This window comes from Chiloscyllium plagiosum, chromosome 30, assembly GCF_004010195.1.
Source record: "Chiloscyllium plagiosum isolate BGI_BamShark_2017 chromosome 30, ASM401019v2, whole genome shotgun sequence".
Taxonomy (NCBI): domain Eukaryota; kingdom Metazoa; phylum Chordata; class Chondrichthyes; order Orectolobiformes; family Hemiscylliidae; genus Chiloscyllium; species Chiloscyllium plagiosum.
Genome location: NC_057739.1, coordinates 39,062,971 through 39,088,723, shown reverse-complemented (window position 1 = coordinate 39,088,723; position 25,753 = coordinate 39,062,971). Strand labels below are relative to the sequence as shown.

General features: G+C 43.8%; 1 protein-coding gene across 1 annotated transcript in view; it reads right to left on the bottom strand.

The window, feature by feature from the left end:
- Window positions 1–3,341: 3,341 nt before the first annotated feature.
- Window positions 3,342–25,753, bottom strand: part of urm1 (ubiquitin related modifier 1) — a gene marked incomplete at its 5' end in the record, with an annotated part of 46,260 nt that continues 23,848 nt past the window's right edge. Inside the window, 3 exons of the mRNA XM_043719707.1 lie at window positions 3,342–3,822; window positions 6,056–6,104; window positions 23,737–23,818. Coding sequence (XP_043575642.1) covers window positions 3,754–3,822; window positions 6,056–6,104; window positions 23,737–23,818 — 200 coding nt within the window. The remainder of the gene's footprint in view (window positions 3,823–6,055; window positions 6,105–23,736; window positions 23,819–25,753) is intronic.

Sequence of the window (25,753 nt, the reverse complement as noted above, 5' to 3'; positions counted from 1 at the left end):
TGGATTGGTTACATTTGTCCTTTTTGGGTTCCTGTTGCTGGGCAACTTGCGTAAGCCAGCCAAGAAATCTGGCTTTCCAAAATATATTTAAACAGACAAAGTTGGGGGGTTGGGTGGGCAGGGAGTGGAGCTGGAAACCAGGGCGAATGGGAACCTTTTCTTCTCTCCCCCCCCCCCCCCCCCCAGTATGAAATAATTAACATTTATGTGATCTCGTAACTTTAATGACTTTCGTTTCGAAAATTCTGCTGAGTCAGATTAAACATTTAATTCGGAATTAATTGTAACATACGCGGATAAGATTAGTAGGAGGCGGCACGATGTTGTTGAAAGATACAGCATTGCCTTGCACTGCGCTGGAAAATAAAAGGCAACTAGGGAGCGAAGGTTTAACATCTCAAAAAATATACTTGAAGAAGCAAAACGGCAACGTGCGCGCTTCACAGTAATGCTAAAATAAACGCATAAAACAAAGCTTATAAACTCAACGCGCCCAACAAACTTTCCAACAATTAATTCTAAGAAGCGAATTTAATCGGCGAGTGAAGTGCAGGTGTCCAATTGTTAGTTAGGAACAAAATTGTATCGATCACATTCGGTTCATACAGCGCTGTCTTTAAAATGCATCACAGAGAAGATGTTGTGAAAATGTATCACAGTGGGGGGAAAAAAGTTATTTATAAATATTAAAGACACGTGCAGCCCAGGCAAAAAGGGTTTATTTTGATACAATTAATTTTATTTTTTTTAGATGTTGCCACGTTTGCAGCTGTTATTTTTTTAAACAAAGTTTTTATTTGTTACAAGACAAATATGCCTTCTTTTTCAGATACATATACGTGAAAGCACGAATCTTATGCAAAGATTTTGTCTTCCAGTGGGGTTTTAGCGCCTGGATATTTTCCAGCTGCTGTTCTCTGCTATAGAGACTGCACAGATTCATTACCTCAGCCACAATGCCCATTTATCACCCCGTAGCGTTATTCAAATTCAGTGCCAGTTAAAGACAATCGCTCTCCCTCTCTCTTTCTGCTGTGGTCACTATACACTTATTGTTTGGGGGGGGTGGAGGGACAGATACTTTTTCGTGGATATCCTTTTTCTTTGTAGCTTCTGTGTTTGAAAGTCGTGTCTGTATGTAGATGTATATCGATATGTGGCTCCAGCAATCATAAATCAATGGTAGTTTTCAGACGTTGGTGCTGATGCTCCTAATTTCTCATTTTTATTTTCAACAAAATGCATTTTTAGAAAAAAAAAGAAAATGCGGATAACATTCTGTGTTGACGCAAAAATGGTGGTCAAAACAATGCGAGTCCTGATTTGCAAAACGAAAAACAAATTGATAGATGACCCCCCCCCCCCCCCCCCAACCGCTTGTATTTATAAATTGCCTGCAGTGTGCTCTCTCAAAACCTCGTATAATACGATTCTCACAGCTCTGGGTTTGTTGTGGAGGTTTGGGGAGGGGGAGGTGGGGAAGAGATGGCAAATTGACGAGTGTAGTGCGTTGGTCGGCAGAACTGTTTAAAATGTTATTTTCTCTGTGTTGTGTGCGTATTGAAGAAAGGAGATGCTGCCTCTGGGAGACAGAGATACAAAAAAACCCTTGGAAATTCTCGCTATTGATTGTCCAAACGCAATTCTTGTGCTTTTTCAATTCAGGCCCCGAGAATTGTGGATGGACATCCGTAGCTGGTTTTTCATGTTCTTCTGTGACAAGAAGGGAAATGTGCAGATATTATTGGCGGCTGCTTCTTTTTTTTGTTTGAAAGCCCGTTTCTGATCAGAGAGAAAAAAAAATCAAGAAAGCAGGTTTAACGCAGAAACACCTTGAGCTGGACTTGTATCTGCTGAGCCGCGGATGGGACCTGTCGAATCTTCCAAAGATGTTCAACGCCCAGATAACAGAAGACGCCTGTAACAGGGAGCAGGTAAACTCAGAAACCGACGCGACGCTTTGCAAAATAAGTCGACAATTCTGTTCATAGGTTGACGTTATTTCTCTTCTGAGAGAGGGGTTTACCCGTGACAATAGCAGCAGCGTAAAGGAAATGTCAAATCTCCCTTTTAATATAATTTTTAGTTAAATGCTGGCGGTTCCCTTTTAGATTTTAAGCTCCGTCAAAAAAATCTGTGCAAATTTCGTTTACAAAGTAATTTTATTCGATAAATCCTCGTTCTCCACACACAAAAAAAACTTTTTATTCGGTTGCAGCTTTTTTTCAACTGCGGCGCCTAAAGTGATTTGTACATTTTTTTAAAAAAATTGGGCGTTACTCTAAAACTTAAAATACCCCAGCACCTGTTCCCTCTTCCCTTTCCCCGAATTTGTTAACAAAAATAGAACTGCCCGATGCTGGAAATCTGAAACTAAAACAGAAAATGTTGGAGAAACTCAGCAGGTCTGGCAGCATCAGTGCAGAGAGAGAAAGCAGTTATAAAGTTTCAGGTCCAGAAAAGGTAACTCTGTTTCTCTCTCTCTACAAATACTGCCAGACCTGCTGAGTTTTTTTCGAGCAATTTAACTGCGCTTTCCCTCTCCACAAATGCTGCCAGACCTGTTGAGTTTTTCCCCCCAGCAATTTAACTGTGCTTTCCCTCTCCACAAATGCTAGCATCAGTGCAGAGAGAGAAAGCAGTTATAAAGTTTCAGGTCCAGAAAAGGTAACTCTGTTTCTCTCTCTCTACAAATACTGCCAGACCTGCTGAGTTTTTTTCGAGTAATTTAGCTGCGCTTTCCCTCTCCACAAATGCTGCCAGACCTGCTGAGATTTTTCTAGCAATTTAACTGCTTTCCCTCTCCACAAATGCTGCCAGACCTGCTGAGTTTTTTTTCCAGCAATTTAACTGTGCTTCTCTCTCCACAAATGCTGCCAGACCTGCTGAGTTTCTCCAGCATTTCGTTTTTGTGACGACTTTAACTTGTTTAGCCCCGTGATGATGAGCGCAGGATATCATCATAAACCAAACGCCTTAGTGTTGGAAAGCACCGCTGCCTCAATCTCTTAGGCATTCTGTGTTTCCAACTTGTTCTGATCACCCCTACAGATTGCGGTCTGAGCCTGGCGAGGGTTTATTGCGGTTAACGCACTGTCTCTGTGATTCGAGCGAGAAATTTTTCGTTCCCCACCGCGGTGCTGAGGTGGGCCCGTGTCTGTGCTAGTGTCTGTGCAGAAATCTCCCTTTGAAGGCTGCACCTTGGTCTGTTTCAGCCCACCGTGAACGAATGAGGTGCGTTTGCGAACGAACTGGGTGTGGGGGGCAGAGAGAGGAGAGGGTGAAAATGCTTTCACGAACCGCTCAAGATAAAAGAGCTGCGAGACTTACAACGCAACAGCCATGATTTCATGTCAATTTACTTTGAGGAAAATTATAGTCGTTCACACAAAAAAAGAATCGTTTGAAACGAGCGGAAATTTCAGGCTTAATGCATTGATGTTAAAACCTGTAACATTACTGTCAACGTAATATATCACAATTACTTGCTTTTAAATAGGGATTAAGGATTTCAAGGATCAGGGGAGCTTATTTTATTTTACAGTTCACCATCTTTACATAAACACTGATGTTCTCAGTCTCATTTGTAATCCTAATGCACTGCGGGTCAAACAGCTTGTATATTACAAACAGGCGATCCGAATAAACCCGGGAATAATGTTGCCATCGCTTTGACGCACGGTTAAATGGCGTTACAGAAAATCTTTTGGTCGCTTCCTTTTGTTTTTATTTTTAAAATATCAAACTGTTTCGTTAACCGCCGTGCAACGTTGATATAAAAACGATGATGTCTCGGTTCTCCAGTTTATAATCCAACTGGCCCTGTGCAAAAACACAAAGACAGGGAAAATCCCAATCAAACCGATAGGCTGCGAATTGTACACATCAACGGAATCCTTCATCGATTTGTAACTACATTTTCTTTAACAGTAGATTTTTGTGCATCAAAATATTCGTTAAAATGCAGTTGTCTTTTTATATCGGCCCAGTGTCCACATAGAATGGGATTTACTGCTCGATATTTTACCGCACATTCTCCCTCTCTTCTGCAGCTCCATCAGATCACTTCAAATCAATGTCACATTTTCAGAACGGTCTATAATTTCTGAGTTGATATCTGAACGACATCCTCCCCACCCCCCAATTTTTATAAACAAACGACAATTGTTTCAGTGTAAAGATTAACTCCTAACCTAAACTGGCATTGAGCTCCTCTCGGTGAGCACCTTAAGAATAAACAGCGAGATCTTGACGAAAGAAAATTCAAATTAAAAAAAACAAAACAATCCAAACTATAATTCACTCTGGCCTCCCTCAGACTAAAATTCACTCTGGCCTCCCTCAGGCTAAAATTCACTCTCTCTCCTCCCTCAGACTAAAATCACTCTGGTCTCCCTCAGACTAAAATTCACTCTGGCCTCCCTCAGACTAAAATTCACTCTCTCTCCCTCAGACTAAAATTCACTCTGTCACCTCCCTCAGACTAAAATTCACTCTGTCGCCTCCCTCAGACTAAAATTCACTCTGTCTCCTCCCTCAGACTAAAATTCACTCTCTCCTCTCTCAGACTACAATTCACTCTGGCCTCCCTCAGACTAAACTTCACCCAGGCCTCCCTCAGACTAAAATTCACTCTGGCCTCCCTCAGACTAAAATTCACTCTCTCTCCTCCCTCAGACTAAAATTCACTCTGGCCTCCCTCAGACTAAAATTCACTCTTTCTCCTCCCTCAGACTAAAATTCACTCTCTCCTCCCTCAGACTAAAATTCACTCTCTCTCCTCCCTCAGACTAAAATTCACTCTCTCCTCCCTCAGACTAAAATTCACTCTCTCCTCCCTCAGACTAAAATTCACCCTGGTCTCCCTCAGACTAAAATTCACTCTCTCTCCTCCCTCAGAGTAAAATTCACTCTGTCTCCTCCCTCAGACTAAAATTCACCCTGGCCACCCTCAGACTAAAATTAACTCTGTCGCCTCCCCCAGACTAAAATTCACGCTGTCGCCTCCCTCAGACTAAAATTCACTCTGTCGCCTCCCCCAGACTAAAATTCACGCTGTCGCCTCCCTCAGACTAAAATTCACTCTGTCGCCTCCCCCAGACTAAAATTCATGCTGTCGCCTCCCTCAGACTAAAATTCACTCTCTCTCCTCCCTCAGACTAAAATTCACCCTGGCCACCCTCAGACTAAAATTCACTCTCTCCTCCCTCAGACTAAAATTCACTCTGTCGCCTCCCTCAGACTAAAATTCACTCTGTCGCCTCCCTCAGACTAAAATTCACTCTCTCTCCTCCCTCAGACTAAAATTCACGCTGTTGCCTCCCTCAGACTAAAATTCACTCTGGCCTCCCAAACTAAAATTCTCTCTCTCTCTCTAAAATTCACTCTGTCGCCTCCCTCAGACTAAAATTCACTCTGTCGTCTCCCTCAGACTAAAATTCACTCTCTCTCCTCCCTCAGACTAAAATTCACGCTGTTGCCTCCCAAACTAAAATTCTCTCTCTCTCTCCACCCTTAAAGATTAAAATTCACTGTAAGACAATTCAGCTCAATTGTGGTCTGAATTGCCATCAGCAGCCATTTTCTCCATGGGAATATAAAATGGAGGGACATATCCTGTGATTAATTATAACAAAACAAATGCAGTTAATTAAAGCAACGAATCTGCTTCCAAGGCGGGTGAATTATTTCGCTACAACGGGGCAAAAATAATATGTTTAAAATGGCTCTTTAACTCCCTGTCCTGGTGCACCGCAAACTAAACAAGGCCTGCTCTCTTTTATATTAGGACTAAGAAATTAATATTTCAGCAACTCGGGGCTTTGGAGGGGAGCTGCTGAACTAGTCCCTCTCGCTGCCCCTGTGAGCAGGAATAATCGTCACATATTACTGTACAGGTGTAGGAACAGGAAAGCTTTCTATTAAACCCGCACTGACAAGTAACCGCTCTGCGTTTATTGTCCTTCTTAACTTTTTAAAAATACCACCCACGCCTCCTCCTCCTCCAGACCCCTTCACTGAGATTCGACTGCGAACGAAAATCGGCGACACTAACCATTAGTTCCCAGTCGGCATCATTGACCAGAACTAGGATACCGGGTCTCCTAGAGACAGAACAAGACAAGGGAAGGAACAGTAGGTCAGACAGTTTTCTCTCTGTGTCTGTGTGTGCGCGCGCGTGAGTGTGTTTGTATGTATGTTGTGTTTGTATGTAAATTGTGTTTGCATGTATGTTGTGTGTGTTTGTGTGTATGTGTATGAGTGTGTGTGTGTGTTTCTATGTATATGTGTTGTGTGTATGAAATACAAATACAGCCAATGGTCGATTTCAAATTAATTTCACATCTTCACAATTTCTGGGTTAATTTCTGACTCCCAGGGCTGACCAAACAATTGATCTTTGCAAAACGAAGATGTAGATTTGAGGTTTTCAGCCCAGGCTGATCTTTCTCCTACACGCTCAGTTTTTTCATTAATTTGGGAACGTGGCTGGAGGTGGAGGAATATAATTTAGAATTGGTTGGAAGGGAAGAAAAGTTTCCGCATCGCGTTGTTGCTGATATTTAAGTTTCTATCAAAAGAATCGCTGTGTAAGGGGAGGGACAGCCCATTTAAAGGGAAAGGCAGCAATTGGGGAGCAAGAGAATCGACGTTTCGGGCAAAAGCCCCGAATCGATTCTCCTGCTCCTCGGACGCTGCCTGACCGGCTGTGCTTTTCTAGCACCACACCCTCGACTCTGATCTCCAGCATCTACAGTCCACACGTTCTCCCATTTAAAGGGAAAGCCAGGTTAGAGAGAGAGTCAGGTTAAAAAGAGGTTAAAGGGATACCCAGGTTAAAGGGATAACCAGGTTAAAGAGAGAACCCAGTTAATGGAAAAGCCGGGTTAAAGGGATAGCAATTCCACCAGAGGCTGTTCCTCCCAGTGAGGAACCCCCTTTTTAACCAATGCTCTAGAAATGAAATTGCTATGTTTTGAATTACTGGAAATATTAGAAGCTCTTGTTTCTTGTGCTCTGTATTCATGACAATACATTGATACAGCCAGGAAGCTTGCTTGCAGGAGTGAACAGTCAAAGCAGTCAGTACATTGACATAGTGCCTTTGCAGAGAGGTCAGGGTTGTTTTCTTTCGAGCAGAGAAGGCAGGGGGATGTGGTGGAGTGACCTGATTCAGGTCTGCAAAGTTGAGGGGTCTGGAGAGGGAGAAATGTTTCCCCTCAGAGAGGTCATTAACCAGGGTGCACAGTTTTAAGCTTTACAGGGGTTTATCATAGAATCCCTACATAGAATTCCTACAGTGTAGAAACAGGCCATTTGGCCCAACAAGTCCACACCAATCCTCCGAAGAACATCCCACCCAGACCCATTCCCCTACCCTATATTTACCCCTGACTAATGCACCTAACCTACACATCCCTGAACACGGTGGGCAATTTAGCAAGGCCAATCCACCTGACCTGTACATCTTTGGCTTATGGGAGGAAACCGGAGCACCCAGGGGAAACCCACACATACAAGGGGAGAATGTGCAAACTCCACACAGACAATCACCCAAGGCTGGAATCGAACCCAGGTCCCTGGGGCTGTGAGGCAGCAGTGTTAACCATTGAGCCCCCGTGCTGCCCCTGTTTCAGTGATGTTGGTTGCAGGAAAAATACTGGTCAGGATGCTGGAGTGAACTTGCTTCATTAGTGCCAGGGGATCACCTGCAGCACCTCGCTGTCAGGTTTAACCTCTCTCTGAAACAGTGGCCCTTCAGCATCGAGGTGCTATTGGATTGTGGTCACAACTCTGTAGCGGGCTTTGACTTTATTACCTAGAGATAACACAGCTACTTCTAGTGATTTCAGTATGGGGCGGGGACCTTGTACTGGGGGAGCAGGAAAGTCCTCTGTATATCAAGGCCTATGTTTGCAGGCCGCCCCCATTAAGAGCTTCCCAATCACAGACTCTGTGTCTGGCCACTGAATGAGGTTCAGCCAAGCCATTCACAAACTGCTGGCACCATCTGACCTCAACATGCGCTTCCAACCCCTATCATGGAGACTACCCACACCTACCTGTAACACTTGGAGATAGTAAGGACGGCATGTCAGAGTCGATAACATGCGGAGCTGGAAAGGCAGAGCAGGTCAGGCAGCATCGGAGGAGCAGGAAGGTTGAGATTTCCAGTTGGGACCCCTTATCAGGACTCCTGATGAAAGGTCCCAAACCAAAACTTTGACTTTCCTGCTCCCTCAATGCTGCCTGACCTGCTGTACCTTTCCAGCTCCATGTTATCAATTCTATCTGTAACACAGTTGGTCTTTGCTCTCTCCTCAGTCCTTTGTGTTTTTGATTCATTGTGACTTGATGAGTCCAGTGCTCGCCCAGTTGGCCTTCCCTCTTGCATCTTCTATTTTCTGCTACTCATCCAAAACTCGGCAACGTGTCTCCACCTGAGCCTCCTTCACACGTCACCCCTGTACCCACTAATCCACACTGGCTCCTGGATTGGCAACACCTTCAAGTCCACATCCTCACTTCCAAATTCCATGTCTCTCCCCATCTATCATTTCCTCCAGCTATTCAACTAGGAGAAAGTGAGGACTGCAGATGCTGGAGATCAGAGTTGAAGAGTGTAGTGTTGGAAAAGCACAGCAGGTCAGGCATCATCCGAGGAGCAGGAGAATCTTCAGCAGGAATCAGGCTCATTCCTGATGAAGGGTTTATGTCCAAAATGTCTATCTGCTCCTCGGATGCTGTCTGACCTGCTGTGCTTTTCCAGCACCATACTCTTCAACTCCAGCTGTGCAACCCAAACAAGGTATCTGTGTTCTTCCAACACAGGCCTCTGGGACATGGCATACATTGATCACCGGTGGCTACTGTGCTTTCAGCTGCATTGGCTCCAAACCCTGGCCTTCCCTCCGTGTAACCCTCTCTCCTGCTCCTGCACACTCCTGAAAGATCTATGACTAGCCTATTGGGCATCTTGCCCTGATGCTGTCTTTGGCTGCTCTGTGTTTGAGTACACTCTGGTGAAGGACTTTTGTTTTACGAGTGGTAGGGTGCTAATATAAATGCAAGCTGGTGGACAACACACCCAATTAATAAACTCATCATCATACTCCCAGCAGGTGCAAGTCAAAAGTTTCTTCTTTCCTGGCACCCTACAGATGGAAAGCATTCCCCTAGGGAATACTGCGTCCCCCGAGATGACTAGGATTGCAGTGGATCAAAAAGGCATTTCTACTTTACATCTTCCTGTGTTTTTATTTGTTTGCCTCTGCCAGGAGGTGCAGTGGGAAGGGGTGGCACATGTACAGCCATCAGTGCCAGTGTTGATGCACCAAGCCTTTTGATCTTGTGCTGCCTGTGAATGTTGGATGGTGTGTAGAGAGCTTTCAGAAACATTATGACATTGCTTAGAGCGGTGAAAATAACAGCACTCCGTTCTAAAACACAGTGCGCTCCATTAGGAGTCATACAATATGTGGGTGATTAAAACAATGCTGCAATTAAAATTAAGGCCCAAATTATTTTCAATTCATTTAGCAAATACTTAACACCATACACTGTCTGTTCCCCTAAGCGAACATTAATTTGTTCAAAGATTCTCTGGCTTCTCACCAGCATTCTCTAGATTCTGGTTCTTTATCATCACCATCAGCACCTCACCCAAGTATCCACTCTTCATTGCAGATGCTCAGTTGGATGAGGAGGCAATTTGACCACAGGAGGCTTCACCCTGACCTCCAGCCACATATTTCAGCCATCTGCAGCAGTGGACTGGTCCATGAGACAGTGATGAATGCAGGAGGTCAAGGCAGAATGAAACAACCTCCGTTTGTATTAGCGCCTTTCCCAATTCTCAGATTGTCACATGTAGCTGCACAGCCAATTAAATACCTGTGTGTAATCACTTTTCTACGTTGGACAAGGATAGCAGTCAACTCTTGCACAGGGAGATCCCACAAACAATGAGATAAATAACCAATTAATCTATAACCAACCCTGTTTGGAAAAAAGAATAAGTGTGGGCCAAGGTGTCATTACCCGACAAGAATTTCTGAATGTCACGAGACAAGGCATTTGCCATCAACTGCTGGGCATCCATCTGAGGTCTGGAATTATTTTGAAGCTTTTTGTTTTGAGCTGTCTACAATTGCCTGTCATTCATCCATTGGCCTTTTACAATGCCAGACATCATGAAACCTCTCCTATAACTCCATGCCTTGTTGGCAGACTGAGATCAGTTAGCTGTGGGTGCTTTCTGTTTTCAATTCATTCAGGAATATGGCCATCACTGGCTGGGTCAGCAATTATTTCTCATCCGCGGTGTCCTTGAGGTGGTGATGGGAGCTACCTTCCTGAACCGCTGCAGTCCATTCGGACCCACAGTGCTAATTCGAGAAGATGCCGGCCTACGCAATACTACTTATATGGTGACAGTGCATTCTGCATCAAACGCCAGCCCGAAATCACCTCGCACCTCTTTAAATACTGAAAACCAGGACAATATAATCTTAAAACACAGTCATAATGCTTGTGTTGTTTAAAGTGAATTTAACCTGAATAAAGTTCATCACTCACAGTACATGCATTAATTATATTGATATTTACTAGTGAGCTTTTGCTCTGATTGCTTGTTGGTGTTATGAGCAGAGTCCAAACCTTTTGTTTCGGTTTGTGGTGGGTGGGGTTAAATCCCAGCTGACTCATGAAGTGATTTTAGTCTCATTCACGAATCTCAGAAACACTGCCATTGCCATTTTAATGACCACAGGCCTGCACATAAATCAACCTCCACTGCAAGAGTGCGGAAGGAAGGAAAGATCTTGTGGAGTTTGCACGTTTTCCCCGTGTCTGCGTGGGTTTCGTGCTCCGGTTTCCTCCTACCGTTCAAAGGTGTGTAGGTTAAGTGGATTGGCCATGGGAAATGCAGGGATGGGGTTCTGGATGGGATGCTCTTCAGAAGGTTAGTGCGGGCTCGATGGGCCAAATGGCCTGCTTCCACACTAGAGGGATTCTATGATAACTGGTTGAGCTGTATCAATCCCTCAATAGATTCAGTTCAATACACATCTCCCTGCCATTACCAAACTTCTATTGCCTCTCCTATGGTGTTGAGGGCATTATCAGCAGCTTGTTACAATCTTCTGTTCATTGCTAGCACAATGACTGACCAAGCAACAATGTGGGATCTTTATTTGGAGATAAGCTGATGTTCAGATAATGTGAACTGGGAGGTGGATTAGACATAACTGCTGTGTAGGACCACTCACTGTCATGGGATTAATCATCACATCATGGTTCATGGGGGACAGTGATGGACAGCAGGTATGGCCCTCTCAAAGGTACATGGACATCCCATCACAGCATACTGAAGCAGTTGGGTATTTCAGCCTAAACTATGCTTGCCTTTATTGGTCAGTGCATTGAGTATAGGAGTTGGGAGGTCACGTTGCAGCTGCACAGGACGTTGGTTGGGCTACTTTTGGAATACTGCGTTCAGTTCTGGTCTCCCTGCTATAGGAAGGATGTTGTGAAACTTGAAAAGGTTCAGAAAAGATTTACAAGGATGTTGCCAGGGTTGGTGGGTGTGAGCTATAGGGCGAGGCTGAATAGGCTGGGGCTGTTTTCCCCTGGAGCGTCAGAGGCTGAGGGGTGACATATAGACATTTATAAAATCATGAGGGATACAGATAGAGTGATTAGCCAAAGTCTTTTCCCAGAGTATGGGAGTCCAAAACTATAGGACATAGGTTAATATGAGAGAGTAAAGGTATAAAAGGGACCGAAGGGGCAGAGGGTAGCGCATGTATGGAATGAGCTGCCAGAGGAAGTGGAGGTGGTTGGGTATAATTACATCATTCAAAAGGCATCTATATGGGTACTTGGAATGGGAAGGGTTTAGAGGGATATGGGCCAAGTGCTGGCAAATGGGACTAGATTAATTTAGGATAATAGGTTGGCATGGACAAGTTGGACTGAAGAGTCTGTTTTTGTGCTGTATAATCGCCATGACTCTGCAGGTACTTAGGATAGTCACTTGATTTCTCAATTATGCTGCTTGCAATTTCATACCCTGCGTATTTTCCTGTCTCTTTCAGGTTCTTACTTCATGTTAACAGTGAGACGAAAGGCACTGAGCAATGTACTTGGAGGCTTCCCTGGAGCAAGATGCATTTCAAGGGACAGGGAATTGTATCGGTTTTCCTACTTCTATGACAACAATCTCCACGAAGAAAAGTTTTTTAAGGAAATTTTTGAAATGGATGAAAGAGTTGACAACATGGACATCAAACCTATTGTGTGTGTCTCTCTCGTACACATAGCACAGGGACCATTGGAGAACCTTACGCCTATTTTCTCGCCTCTGGTCTAGGAATAAAGCAGCAATTGCAAAGTCCCCTATAAGAGGACAAGACAAGATCAGCGCAGACCACAGAACAAATCTACTCCCATTTCCAAATCTGAATGGTTCTTCACACTGGTCAACTGACCCACTGGGCTGATTGCAAATTAGTGTTATTCTGTTGTAAAACATCTCGAATTATCTACAGAAATAAACTTTGTTGTATAGCATTGTGCACAACTTTGTTGATTCTTTAAACATGATCCTTCAGAAAGATGCAGAAGCTACGCCAATGACATTGTGTTTCACAAGTTCAGACAAGTTACTGTGAGCTTTGGAGTTTGGATTATGCTCCAGGGTTAATTTTTTTTTTCTTTATTCATTAACGGGATGAGGGCATTGCCGGCTGGGCAGCATTTATTGCCCATCCCTGGTCCCCCAGAGGGCATTAGAGAGTCAACAACGTTGCTGTGGGTCTGGAGTCACACGTAGGGCATACCACGTAAGGACAACAGTTTCCTTCCCGAATGGACATTAGTGAAACAGATGGGTTTTGCCAACAATCAACAATGGATTCATGGTCAGCATTAGACTCCCAATTCCAAAGTTGGTTTGTACTGAATTCAAATTACACCAGCTGCCAGGGCAGGATTTGTACACAGGTCCCTAGAACATTTTCTGGGTCTCTGGATTAACAATCCAGTGATAATACCACTAGGCCATCGCTTCCCCCCTGACGGTGAGACAGAACCACTACAAAACTCAATCTTGCTCCCATCTGAAATGTGCAGATCACAAACTTTCCCAGTCACAGCAGCAAGTGGCCACTGGAACCTGGATATTCTCCCATTAGTTCAACTCCTGTAACGTTTATCAACGCTCTCACAGCCCCAGGCCGACATGAACAAACTCAGCAAATGAACCTGGTCTTTCCCAGTCGATGTGGCTCAGTCTCTCCCTCTCTGGTTACTGGCATGTCTCACCCACCACCAGAAACACACCATATATATATTAACACACTGAATGGAATGTACTTGCTAACATTTCACTTTATAGGAGGCAATTTCAAGTATGTTATTACGACGGACCTATCCTAGTTGCTTCTGGGGAGACTGGACTGTCTGTACATGGATTTGAAAAGCAAAGAAAACTCCCCAATATTTGCTTCTCTGCTCTGCACACACTCCTTCAAAACTGCATCTACCCCATCCTGAATGGTTAAGCACACTCCATCCTGTAATCAATCCGACTGTCTCCTAACCTAGTATGAACATTCCTTCCCCATTCTGCATTAACTCCTGTTCCACTCATTGCCCCTTCTTTAGGTGAGAGTTGTTGGTAAGCCCTTTCCTGCCTATCTCGAACTGCCCTTGCCTGGTTAGGGCTAGTTCAGAGGGCAGTTAAAAGTCAAAGACGTTGCAGTGGTTCGGGAATCACATGTGAACCAGTCTAGGGAAGGATGGCAGATTTCCTTCCCATAAGGGTATTTGTGAATCAACAACGTTAGGCATCATTACTGGGACTAGCTTCTTAAATTTTTTTAATGAATTGAGTTTAAATTCCATTAGCTGCCACTGTAGAACTGAAACCCATGTCTCCTCACTGATAGTCACATAGGTGATGACAGAGCAGCACTCTGAAAGCTTGCAATTTCAAATAAACCTGTTGGACTGTAACCTGTTGTCGTGTGACTTCTGACTGTCCACCCCAGTCTGACACCGGCACCTCTACATCCTCACCATTAGCCCATGTTTAGATTACCAAACTAGCGATATTACCACTAAGCTACTATCTCACCCTCACCCACTTCGACTCACTCCCTATTTCCTGTCTATTGGTTTCATACAATTACAATGATGGTGCATCTTAGCTCAGACACATAAAGCATGTCCATTGCAGCATTGGAGATTTACAGCTTTCCAGACCAAAGTCTGTGGCACTCACTGGGTTGTTTTTCCAACCATATCAGTCCAAAGATTTGCCTATCACTGGTCTGAGCCAATGCTCCCCTTGGTGTACTTTCCTGAACTAATATTTTGCATTTTCTCTATAAGACACACAAGAACAAATTCTCCCAATCATTCCTTCATAACAGAGCCCTCAAACAGCATTCGATTTTGTGACCCTACTCCATCCTCAAATGTCTTTCTCCTCCAGGACTCAGTGCAGGGTGACCAGAAACCTGCACGCTTTGATTCTAACTTCCTCTCAATTATTGTCCTTATTTACAAATTACATGTCCTCGCCTTCCCTGACCTCATCAATTTCCATCAGAGTTCATATCAAAGAATCTAACAACTAGGATCTTCCACACTTTAGTCTCTGGACAGCCTGCCCTGCTCCTTTACTTTGTATCCATCAGCGATATCAGCCAGCACTGCAACCCTATATTCTGCAACTCAAGACCCCTGTGCCTTGGCACCTCCCCATTTGCTGAAGCCTTCTCAGCAACTAATTATACACAAATAAAAATAACATTAGAAACAGAGAAAGGCTCCATGGGTGAGGGGGTGGAGTCACCTTCCTCTTTAATTCAATATACAGTCATTGCTATAATCACTAAATCTCACATAAGTGAGCTGGGAGTAGTTGCTTGGCAGCACACCACAAACAGGGAAGCACGTTAACGTGACACTTGGAAATGCTATCAGGGCTATTAACTTAAAGCATGGCTACAAAAGGAAAGCATCAGTACATCAGTTAATGATCAAAGCTGGATGGAACTGCTGTTTGATCTTCAGCGCACTTTAATAATTGTCTTTCTCCAAACAGGAGCGTTGCACACTTCAAGCTGTTAGGTGTGCCCTGAATTTTAAAGCAGATCTGAAGGGCCAGACAAATGCTGGGAATTGCTGCAGCACATCATCAGGCATTCTGACAACAGCAGAGTTCAAGATTTTGAGTAGGATGCGGCGAAGAAGCATTTTAAAAGAAAAATGTCAAGCTAATTCACAACTCTTTGCACCAAGCCTTGTCGTTTGGTCAGTCTGAGAGACCTGGAAGCAGAGTGAGAGCAGAACACTCCTCCAGAAAGGCCTGAGCCTGGCCTCAGCCAACACTCTCACAGCAGGCTGCAGTTCATAATGAAGGCTGGCATTTCACTGCAGTACCAAGGATGCAAGGACAGAAGAAATAGGATCAAGAACACACTATTGGGCTGCTTAAGTCAGCGCTGCCTTTCAATAGGATTGTGGCTGATTGACATAGAATCTGAAAGATTCACAGCACAGGAAAAGGCCCTTCAGCCCATCATATCTGTGCCATTCAGAAACAGACAGTCACCTAACTATTCCTTGGTTTTAACCCTTCCATATCCCTTGACTCTCTGAGATACCAAAAATATATTATAGACTCACAGTCATAGAGATGTACAGCATGGAAACAGACCCTTCAGTCCAACTCGTCCATGCCGACCAGATATCCCAACCCAGACTAGTCCCACCTGCCAGCACCCGGTCCATGTCCCTCTAAACCTTTCATATTCATATACCCTTCCAGATGCCTTTTAAATGTTGTAATTGTATCAGCCTCTACCACTTCCTCTGGCAGCTCATTCCAGACACGCTCCACCCTCTGCATGAAAAAGTTGCCCCTTAGGTCTCTTTCATATCTTTCCCCTCTCACCCTAAACCTATGCCCTCGAGTTCTGGACACCCCACCTCAGGGAAAAGATCTTATCTATTTATCCTATCCATGCCCCTTATGATTTTAAAAACCTCTATAAGGTCACCCCTCAGCCTCCAGGGAAAACAGCCCCAGGCTATTCAACCTCTCCCGAAAGCTCAAATCCAACCCTGGCAAAATCCTTGTAAATCTTTTCTGAACCCTTTCAAGTTTCACATCTTTCCGATAGGAAGGAGACCAGGATTGCACGCAATAGTCTAACAGTGGCCTAATCAATGCCCTGTCCTGCCAACATGATCTCCCAACTGCTATACTCAATACTCTGACCAATAAAGGAAAGCCTTCACTATCCTATCCACCTGCGACTCCACTTTCAAAGAGCTATGATCCTGCACTTCAAGGTCTCTTTGTTCAGCAACACTCCCTAGGACCTTACCATTAAGGGCTTATGCCCGAAACGTCGATTCTCCTGTTCCCTGGATGCTGCCTGACCTGCTGCGCTTTTCCAGCAACACATTTCCAGCTCTGATCTCCAGCATCTGCAGACCTCACTTTCTCCATTAAGTGTATAAGTCCTGCTAAGATTTGCTTTCTTTTCAGCCTTAAATACATTCAGCAGTGAAAAAATCCTCAACTCCCCGAGTTGGAGGTTTCTAAAGAATCACAAACTTCTGAATAATGATATTTCCCATGTGTCCTAAATGATTGGCCTCTCATCCGGAGTGTGGGGCTCCCTCTGACAACCAAACAACACTTATAAGTTTCACACTTTAAAAAATATTCTGCCTTTTCATTCTTACTAGCAGAGCGTAAAACCTCAAGCGTCCTCAGCTTACAGTTCACCTGGCACTCCACTGCCCAATCTGTAAAAAACATGTCTTTTATTCTTATGTTTTTAAAATTCTTTTTGTGTTTTTTAAAGACTGAAATGAGAACGAGTATTTTAAATGCAACGTTTTGGCAAGGGTGCTGCAGTTCTGAAAAGCAAGTAACCTGTCACCTATACCAGTAGTCATTGAAGTGTTGAGATGCAGCTAGTTTGAAGCCATGGGGGCCCTGAGGCAGTTTTTGCTGGCAACAAGAAATTGAACGGTCTCTGGACTAGTGACCCGTTATCAAAGATGGGAGGCTTTTTATCTGCCGACAGATTTGTGTGATTTGTTTGTGACTAACTGAACAGTTTGGAGCTGGGAACAAGTTATAGAGAAAGGAAGAGAAGTGTTCAGCTCACAGCCCCCTCCCCCCAGTTCAGGAACAGTGTCTCTGTTCTCTGCAGTCAAAACTCACTGTAAACCCTCCAAAAAAAGTTAGTCTTTCCTGCAACAGTTATCATATGCTCTGACATTTAACTAATAAGTCAGACACTTTGTTTTTAATAAAGGAAACCAGTCACCTTGTGTCTCCTACCAAACAGCATAGGCATCTGGAGAAAGAGGATTGGAGCAATATGCTGGCCAGCAGAAAAGACAGAAGGATCATCTCAAAGACTATGAACTCAGATATTCCCCGCTGTCCATAACCTATTTGTGTTAAGGAGGTGGTTTATAAGTGGATTAATTTTAATTAGTATTACATGCAAACATTTTAGACCTGCTTACCTGCAGCTAGAGTCTAATTACTTGTAATAAATACAGTGACATTTTCTCAGAGCATTGTTGCGATTTTCTTAGTAATAGATTCCCACAGTTTCCCAGTACAGAGCAACCTCTATTATCTGAATGACACGGGCAGGCAAGTATTCTGTTCGGATAATCAAATATTCAAATAACACATTTTACCCAGGCACTGGGACCTTGAGCCCTTGTTCAGATAATCTGAAATTCGGATAATCAATGTTGTACAATTGATGCTGTACTGTAATTGATGCTTGAATAGCTGTCCTGGAGAACCCAGCTATCCCTCTCAGCACAGAAACATAGGCCATGATTTCTATTAATCTGGCTCCAAAAGACAAGCAAGCTGGGGAACCTTTTATCTTTTAAAACCTTTAATTTCTGTGACAACTCCAGGAATACTGGGTATGATTTCCAATGTGTTATCTTGGTGAGGTTTAACAACGCACGTTAACCTGTCTATATCACTTTGCAGCCTGTGTGCATCCATGTCTCAGTTTACATCTCATACCTTTACATCATCATCTCCATCCTTTTGTCAATTGTACATTGCTGATATCCTAGCAATGATTTTCGCAACTTTGTCACAGCCTACCAACGTAAAAATGCTATTCATCCTTTGCCTCCAAACTGCTAACCAGTCTATTGTCCATGTGAACATATTATCCCAATTCCATCAGGCTTATCTTGTGTGTTAATTTCTTTTGTGGTACCTTATTGTAACTTTGACGGCTCCCTTTATCTATTGAACTGGCTACATACTTAAAAAAATCTTTGCGGAGATCTGTCAAATATGATTTGTTTTTTGTAAAACAAGTCAACTTTGATCGCACTATGATTTTCTGAGTACATTGTTGAGATTTACTTAGCGATAGATTCCAACACTTGCCCAGTAATCGATGCCTGAATAGCTGACCTGGAGCATCTAATTACCCCTTGCCCTCCTTTCTTGAAAAACACAGTAATATATTTGTAAACTTGCAATCTGATGAGGTCATTTTAGAATCTCGTGAATCTTTTATAATAATAGCCAGTGCCTCTACTATCTCTGCTGCTATCTACTTTACAAAGCTAGCATGTAGACCAACAGACGTCATCTTTTGGATAATGTGTGCGCAGACTTAGGTGTAGGTAAAAACAATGACTGCAGATGCTGGAAACCAGATTCTGGATTGGAGGTGCTGGAAAAGCACAACAGTTCAGGCAGCATCCGAGAAGCAGTAAAATTGACGTTTCGGGCAAAAGCCCTTCATCAGGAATACAGGCAGACTGCCTGAAGGGTGGAGAGATAAATGAGAGGAGGGTGGGGGTGGGGAGAAAATAGCATAGCGAGTCGGTTTCAGGACATGGTTGAAGGTGACCTGGGGGTTGCAGTGGGAGAGGGACTCCCTGAGATTCTTGTAGAGAGAGGAGGAAAACTTCTTCAAGGCAGGCATCCTTGCAAGAAGATTCACAGTAGGGTTAAAATCAACTAGGTCCTGAAACAGACTCGCTATGCTACTTTCTCCCCACCCCCACCCTCCTCTCATTTATCTCTCCACCCTTCAGGCACACTGCCTGTATTCCTGATGAAGGGCTTTTGCCTGAAACGTCGGTTTTACTGCTCCTCAGATGCTGCCTGAACTGCTGTGCTTTTCCAGCACCTCTAATCCAGACTTAGGTGTACAAGATGTAAAAAAAAATGCCATGGTGTTATCATCAAGAGCAGTAGTGGGGGAAGATTCTCCCCGCCAGGTATTCCAGCCAATCTTTATCCTGAAGAAGGGTTACATCCGAAATGTTGACTTCCCAACCTCCTGATGCTGCCTGGCTTGGTGTGTTCTTCCAGCCTCCAGCCCGTCTACTAATTTTTATCCCTTGGCCAATATCACTTACATAAAAAAGGTACAAAAGCAAAAATCCTGCAAATGCTGGAAGTCTGAAATAATAAAAACTGCTGCAAATACTCAACAGGTGAAGATCAAAACAGAAGGAACATTTCAGCTGGACGGCCTATCAGTTCTCCTGAAAGGTTTAACTCCTTTTCTGTCTTCACTGGGACTGTCTGACCTCCTGAGTAGCTCTAGCATTCACTGCCTTCACTATCAGTAAAAACAGTCCATCTGGTCATTACCACACTGCTGTTTGGGGGGAGTTTACTGTGTGCAAATTGGCTATAATATTACAATCGTGACTGCACTCCAATAGATCGTTTACTGATTGCACAGCGCTGTGGGGTGTGCTGGGTCTGTGAAAGTGATTATATAAAGACAAGCACTTTCTTTCAAACAGGCACTTTGTGGAAAATGTCACTTGATGGACATCAGGACCAGGAACCCAGGGCGATTGTTCTTGCTGCCTAAGTCGGCCATTGAGGGCAAATGGAGCGTTTCTTAACCGAGATCAGCAGAGGCCAGGGATCAATCCTGGGACCTATGTGACTGTGTGTGTGTGTGTCACACTGAAACCCTGCACCAGTGATTGAAGGATGTTGTTGAAGGAGATGAAGCCAGGGTCTCAGATTAACGGTCGAGCATTTCCTAGCTGCATAGTGAGCGTGCAATATCTTTATTACTTATCATGGCAGAGATGATACCTTTAGGCGACAAGCTGTTGGGAGAATAGAGCTTAAACACTGCAGGTTAAAAGTTCAGTCAAGTCTAATTAGAAAGCACCCATACACAAATAAATATTCAACACAAGAGGGGCCACTAAATGAAACTGAATTTCTAACAAGTCACCACCACCAAATTTAATAACAAATACCCGACTTAAGATACACTGGAAAATAATGAGAACCATTAAATATTCATGGCACACAGCTGCCCCTTGTTGCTCGACCCTAGATACTGCGTGTCACCAGATCTGATGTAACACAAATTGTTTACGACTCCCTCACTAACAGAGACAGCCTCATGTAACACTCCTTTCTCAGAGAGCAGCTCACCAGTGTGTGTTGGTAACGTCGGCCATGGTTAGCAACTTCCAAGGATCATTCACTTACATTAGCCTTTACATTTTTCTGGTTTACCAGATTGTCATCCCCACGGTGGCATATTATTAAAAAACAAGTTCCTGCAAAATAAGGACGGTATGGTATTCCCTTTGGTTGGTTGGTACCGTCGTAGAGACGTACAGCACAGAAACAGACCCCTTGGTCCAACTCGCCCATGCCAACCAGATATCCTCAATTAATCTAGTCCCATTTGCCAGCACTTGGCTCACATCCACTGTCTTTTGGAAGCTAGGATTCCAGGTCTGCGGACAGTGCTACGGTTTGCCAGGCGTCCTGACAGTGATGGGGAATGTGACAATCTTTGCAGTGGATTTCTGGGAATATGCTGAGATGTACAGAGGGTTCCCTGGGAACATAAGCATTTTGACAGTCCTCAGGAGCGCACAGAGGATCCCTCAAAATGAACACTGTCAAAAACATCCCCTGTGCAGAGCACAGCAATGGTGCCAGAATACAAAGAATCAGCATTGCCTAGTGACCTTTTACCCAAAGACCATGAGGGGTTTAGAAAGGAGGACTGCATAACCTAAGCTATGATACCTCTTTATAATTCATTTCTTTTTTCACATGATGAAATAGACAAAAAAAAAAGTTGTTTTCCATTTAAAAGGAATAGTGGGCCAGCAGCATTGTTTAATTTTCAGTTATATTACTTGAAGTATTGGACCAAACGTAGTTGAGCAGCAGCAGAGATTGACACTTAGGACAGGAAGCTATGGCCAACCTTGGGATGGAGGTGCCAGGGTTAGACTGTGGTGGACAACGGAGAAAGTGAGCACTGCAGGTGCTGGAGGTCAGAGTTGAGAGTGCGATGCTGGAAAAGCACAGCAGGTCAGGCAGCATCCGAGAAGCAGGAGAGTAGACGTTTCAGGCATAAACCCTTAATCAGGAATGAGGCTTGTGGGCCGGGGGCTGAGAGATAAATGGGAGGGGTGGGGCTAAGGGAAAGGTAGCTGGGAATGTGATAGGTAGATGAAGGTGGTGGAGAGCAGGGGCGGGGAGGGGAATGTGATAGGTTGGAGAGGAGGATGGAGTGGATAGGTGGCAACCTGACGAAGGAGCAATGCAAGTAAACCCGTTGAACTGCAATCTGGTGTCATGTGATTTATCAACGTTGGGAACATAGCCCCTCTCTGATTGAAAGATTGCACAAGAGCCAGAGAATAACAACGTACGTGACACACAAGCTCCACACAAAGCAGCCCTCTGGCATTTAAAACGTCCACACACTCGGCTACTGTGAGGTGGGTGTGAAAATCTAAGCCAGGCAGACGGTCAGGAGGGAAGCAGCCAATGTGACACAAGCAAGGCTGTGTGCAGTGACAGGGCACTTGATAAGGAATGGTTTGAGGGGGTGGGGTGGGTTTGGGGGCTCAAGAAACTCATGTGGAAGGTTAAAACTAGTCCCAACCTCCCAGACATTCACTGGAAGGTAGATGAATGAGAGAAGACCTTATTGAAACATACAAGATTCTTCGGGCATTGACAGGGTAGATCCTGAGGGATTGCTCCCCATTGTGGGAGAGTCTAGGACCAGACGCATCATCTCAGAATAAAAGGTCACCATTCAAGGCAGAGATGAGGATGAATTCCCTCTTTCAGAGGGTTTTTATTCTCTGGAATTCTTTCCTGCAGACGGCTGTCGAGGTTGGGTCATCAAGTACACTCAAGGATGATAATAGACAGCTTGTTAATTGGGAAGGGAATCACAGGTTATGGGGGAAGGGCAGGTGAGTGGAGTTGAGGATCATCAGACCAGCCATAATCTCACTGAACTGTAGAGGAGATGCAAATAGCCTATATCTCTTAGGGTCACAATCCCTGGTGACGATTATCTTTAAGAGGGGATCTTGGTATTAAACATGGAAATAAAAGTAAACCAAGGACATGTACTTATTTAAAAAAATAAAATTCCATGATTGCAGGAATTCTCTGACATCTCTTGCTTGCATCCTTTGCTGCTGTCAAGCAGTAAGCAAGGAACAAACAGTCCCTCACTCAACCGGCCACCCTTCAAGAATAGCGAGCTATTGAACTGTGGGATCATCACATCCAGACTTTTAAACCTCTTCCTCACACATGTCATGGTTGACAGATGTTAGTGTGATTAGTAACTACAGCCCTTACCTATTCTCCCTGAACAATACACAATGCCCCTTTTAATGAGAAGTTTCATGTAGACAGAAGCTATATAGAAGATAACATCTGACTGGACCTGGGGATGACTAATGATGTTGCTGATGCCAAAGCGCAGTGTTTGGACACTTATTACTTCAGCTGGGACAGCTGGGAGAAGCAGCTCATAGACTGCTTATGACAGAGAGATTCGGCTGAAATTTCCAGCTAAGGCGACTCAGCAAATCCACAGGAAACGGTGACTCAGAATATTCCGGAAAACGTGTGAATCACAATGACAACAGTGAGCAGCATCAAGAAACACACACTGATACAACCTGTGAAATACTCTAAACCATAGCTTACAAGGCTGATTGTGGTGCATGCTGTTCTGGCTCATAGCCAACAACTGAATAAAGGCAAAATAGCAGAGTAATGCCAAGGGGAGACAGTGGCATACTGGTAACATCACTGCACCAGTAATCTAAAGGTCCAGGCTATTGATCTAGGATCATGGGTTCAAATCTACCAGGCTGGTAGAATTCAAATTGTATGAATAAATCTGGAATACAAATGGTATTATTTGCTGTAAAAAAATACTATTTGGCTAAGATTGACAGTTAATAGACGCTTTGCCAAACCAGCCATGGTCAAGCCACTTGGCATCAACACTGCCCATCCTACAAATTGGTGTTCCCTTTGAAACATTAGCTTCTTGTGCCCCAGTGCTGATGAATGAAAGAAAGACAAAAAGCTTCAATTAAATATCTCTAGAAATGTTTTGGCTCAATAATGTCCTTCAGGGAGGAAAACTTGCATCCTCACCTGACCTGGCATACACATGACCCCAAATCCACAGCAATAGGGTTCTGCCCTCTATAATGCCAGCAATTTCAAGGGCTATTATTAGGGATGGGAAATTAAATTGTTACCTCAGTCCGTGTGGCTGGGATACTCACTGAGCCACGTTCGGCGTTAAGTGTGCCCAGATATAGATGCCACACAGGGGTGGAACTGTACTTAATGAAATCGGGAGCTGAACTTACACAGAATCACCTTGAATGAAAAGCTCCGGCCGCTCTTTCAGCAAGTTGTTTTTAATCCACATCAGAAGCTGCCGAATATCCCCTAAACAAAACAAAAGCAGGAATTGTAAGATAGCAGTCAATGTAGGGCAAAACTGAGGAGTGAGAAAGTGCTGATTAGAATGGTGCTGGAAAAGCACAGGTCAGGCAGCATCAGAGGAGCAGGAAAATCAATCAAAGCCCAAAACATCGATTCTCCTGCTCCCCAGATTCTGGCTGGCTGGCTGCGCTTTTCCAGCACCACACTAATCTTGACTCTGATCTCCAGCAGCTGCAGTCCTCACTTTCGCCTAGTGAGAAAGTGCTGTCTGGCAGGACAACTCTGAGTGCACATGCCATGAAAACGTGGACCAACCAAGGCCAGGTATGACACACAAACTGGAAGTGTGCGATTATGGGGTATCATAAACCAGGTCAAGACTTTTGAATTGAAAAGGAAGCCATGCAAAGATTATTTAAAATAATTTACAGATAATAAAACCTATGCACAAGCCATTGAATCCGGAACCGATTCCCAATCAACCAGGAAGAGGCATCACAGCTGAAAGGAAGTAACAATTAAGAGGATGAAAAGAAAAAAATTATCCAAAGGGGCAGATGGAGAGAGTGTGCAAACATGTTAAAAGAGAAGCATATTTATTGATGGGAATAAGAAACAGACACTCAACCTCAAACAGTTGACAGAAATCACTGCTGAATGTCATTGTCAGACTCATGGAATATTCAAATAATTGCACTCCATTTTCCTCTCAGCTCTTATTTGAACGTTCATCGGGGAAATCTCAGCATAGGGATTGGGGAATGAGACTTATACAAGTCCAATTAAACATCACGTGAATAATATACAAGGAAAACTCAAAGCACTTCAATTTTAGAATATCACAAAGACAGATTAAGCTATAAATAAAAAAGAAATCACTGCAGTAAGTCAAGCTCACTGTTAGTTCTTTGATCAGTCACGTTAGCTTGATAGATGAACAGTTTCAGCTTTTTACCGACAGTGGGGACTGTGTGGTGCAATATGAATTAATGATGCTCACATCAGTGCCACATGTCAGACCAAACCTACACTGTACACAGGATCATTCCGGTAACTGATTTAATGTCACTGCAGTGAAAATGCACAGGCAGCCCTTTATGTTTTAATGTTCTAGACTTCCAATTGATGAATCTAAATGCTTTCTTCCAAAATGTATTGCCCTATTGCTCTGCATTAAATACAGTGACCATTATTGACACAACTGTACCTGTCACCTCTTCCTCAGCTCTGTCGCTGGATACTGGGCTCTGTACAGTTGTTGAGCTAGGTTGTGGTAATGTCAATGGACTAGAATCCAGAGAACCAGGCTAAACCTCTGGGCTCAAATTCCATCATGGCAAAATTTAAAACAAATCAATTTTAAATATAAAGCCAATCAGTTGCTGCAAGATCCCATGTGGTTCACTAATGCCTCTTTAGGGAGGGCTATGTGGCATCCTGATTTGATCTGGTCTAGTCTATGTGCAACTCCACACCCATGGCAGTGTGGTTGGAAATGCCCATACATACCATTCAGTTCAAGGGCAAATGGGGAAGGTAATAAATACTGGCCTTACCAATGACACACCACATCTCATAAGAGAATAAAGAAATTACAAAGTATTTACAAAATAGATATAGATTCGTGATTTCCATGTTTAGGCATCATACAAGTGTCATCTCATCCTTTTCCTTCTAACTTGGTTACATTAGAATCTTCCATTCTTTCTAAATTTGCCTAGTTAGTAACTTGCATTTAACTAGTACCTTTAACACAGTAAAACAACCCAATATTCCACCTGAGCTGTTTAATGAAATATTAGGGGAGATGCAAAAGCTTCAGTCCAAGCTGTTGGTTTGAGAAGCACCTTCAATAGTGGAAAGGAACGGCAAGATAAGATGGTGTGAGAGAGACAGTGAGTGGGGGGTGGGGGAGATAGAGAGAGCGCGAGAGGAGGA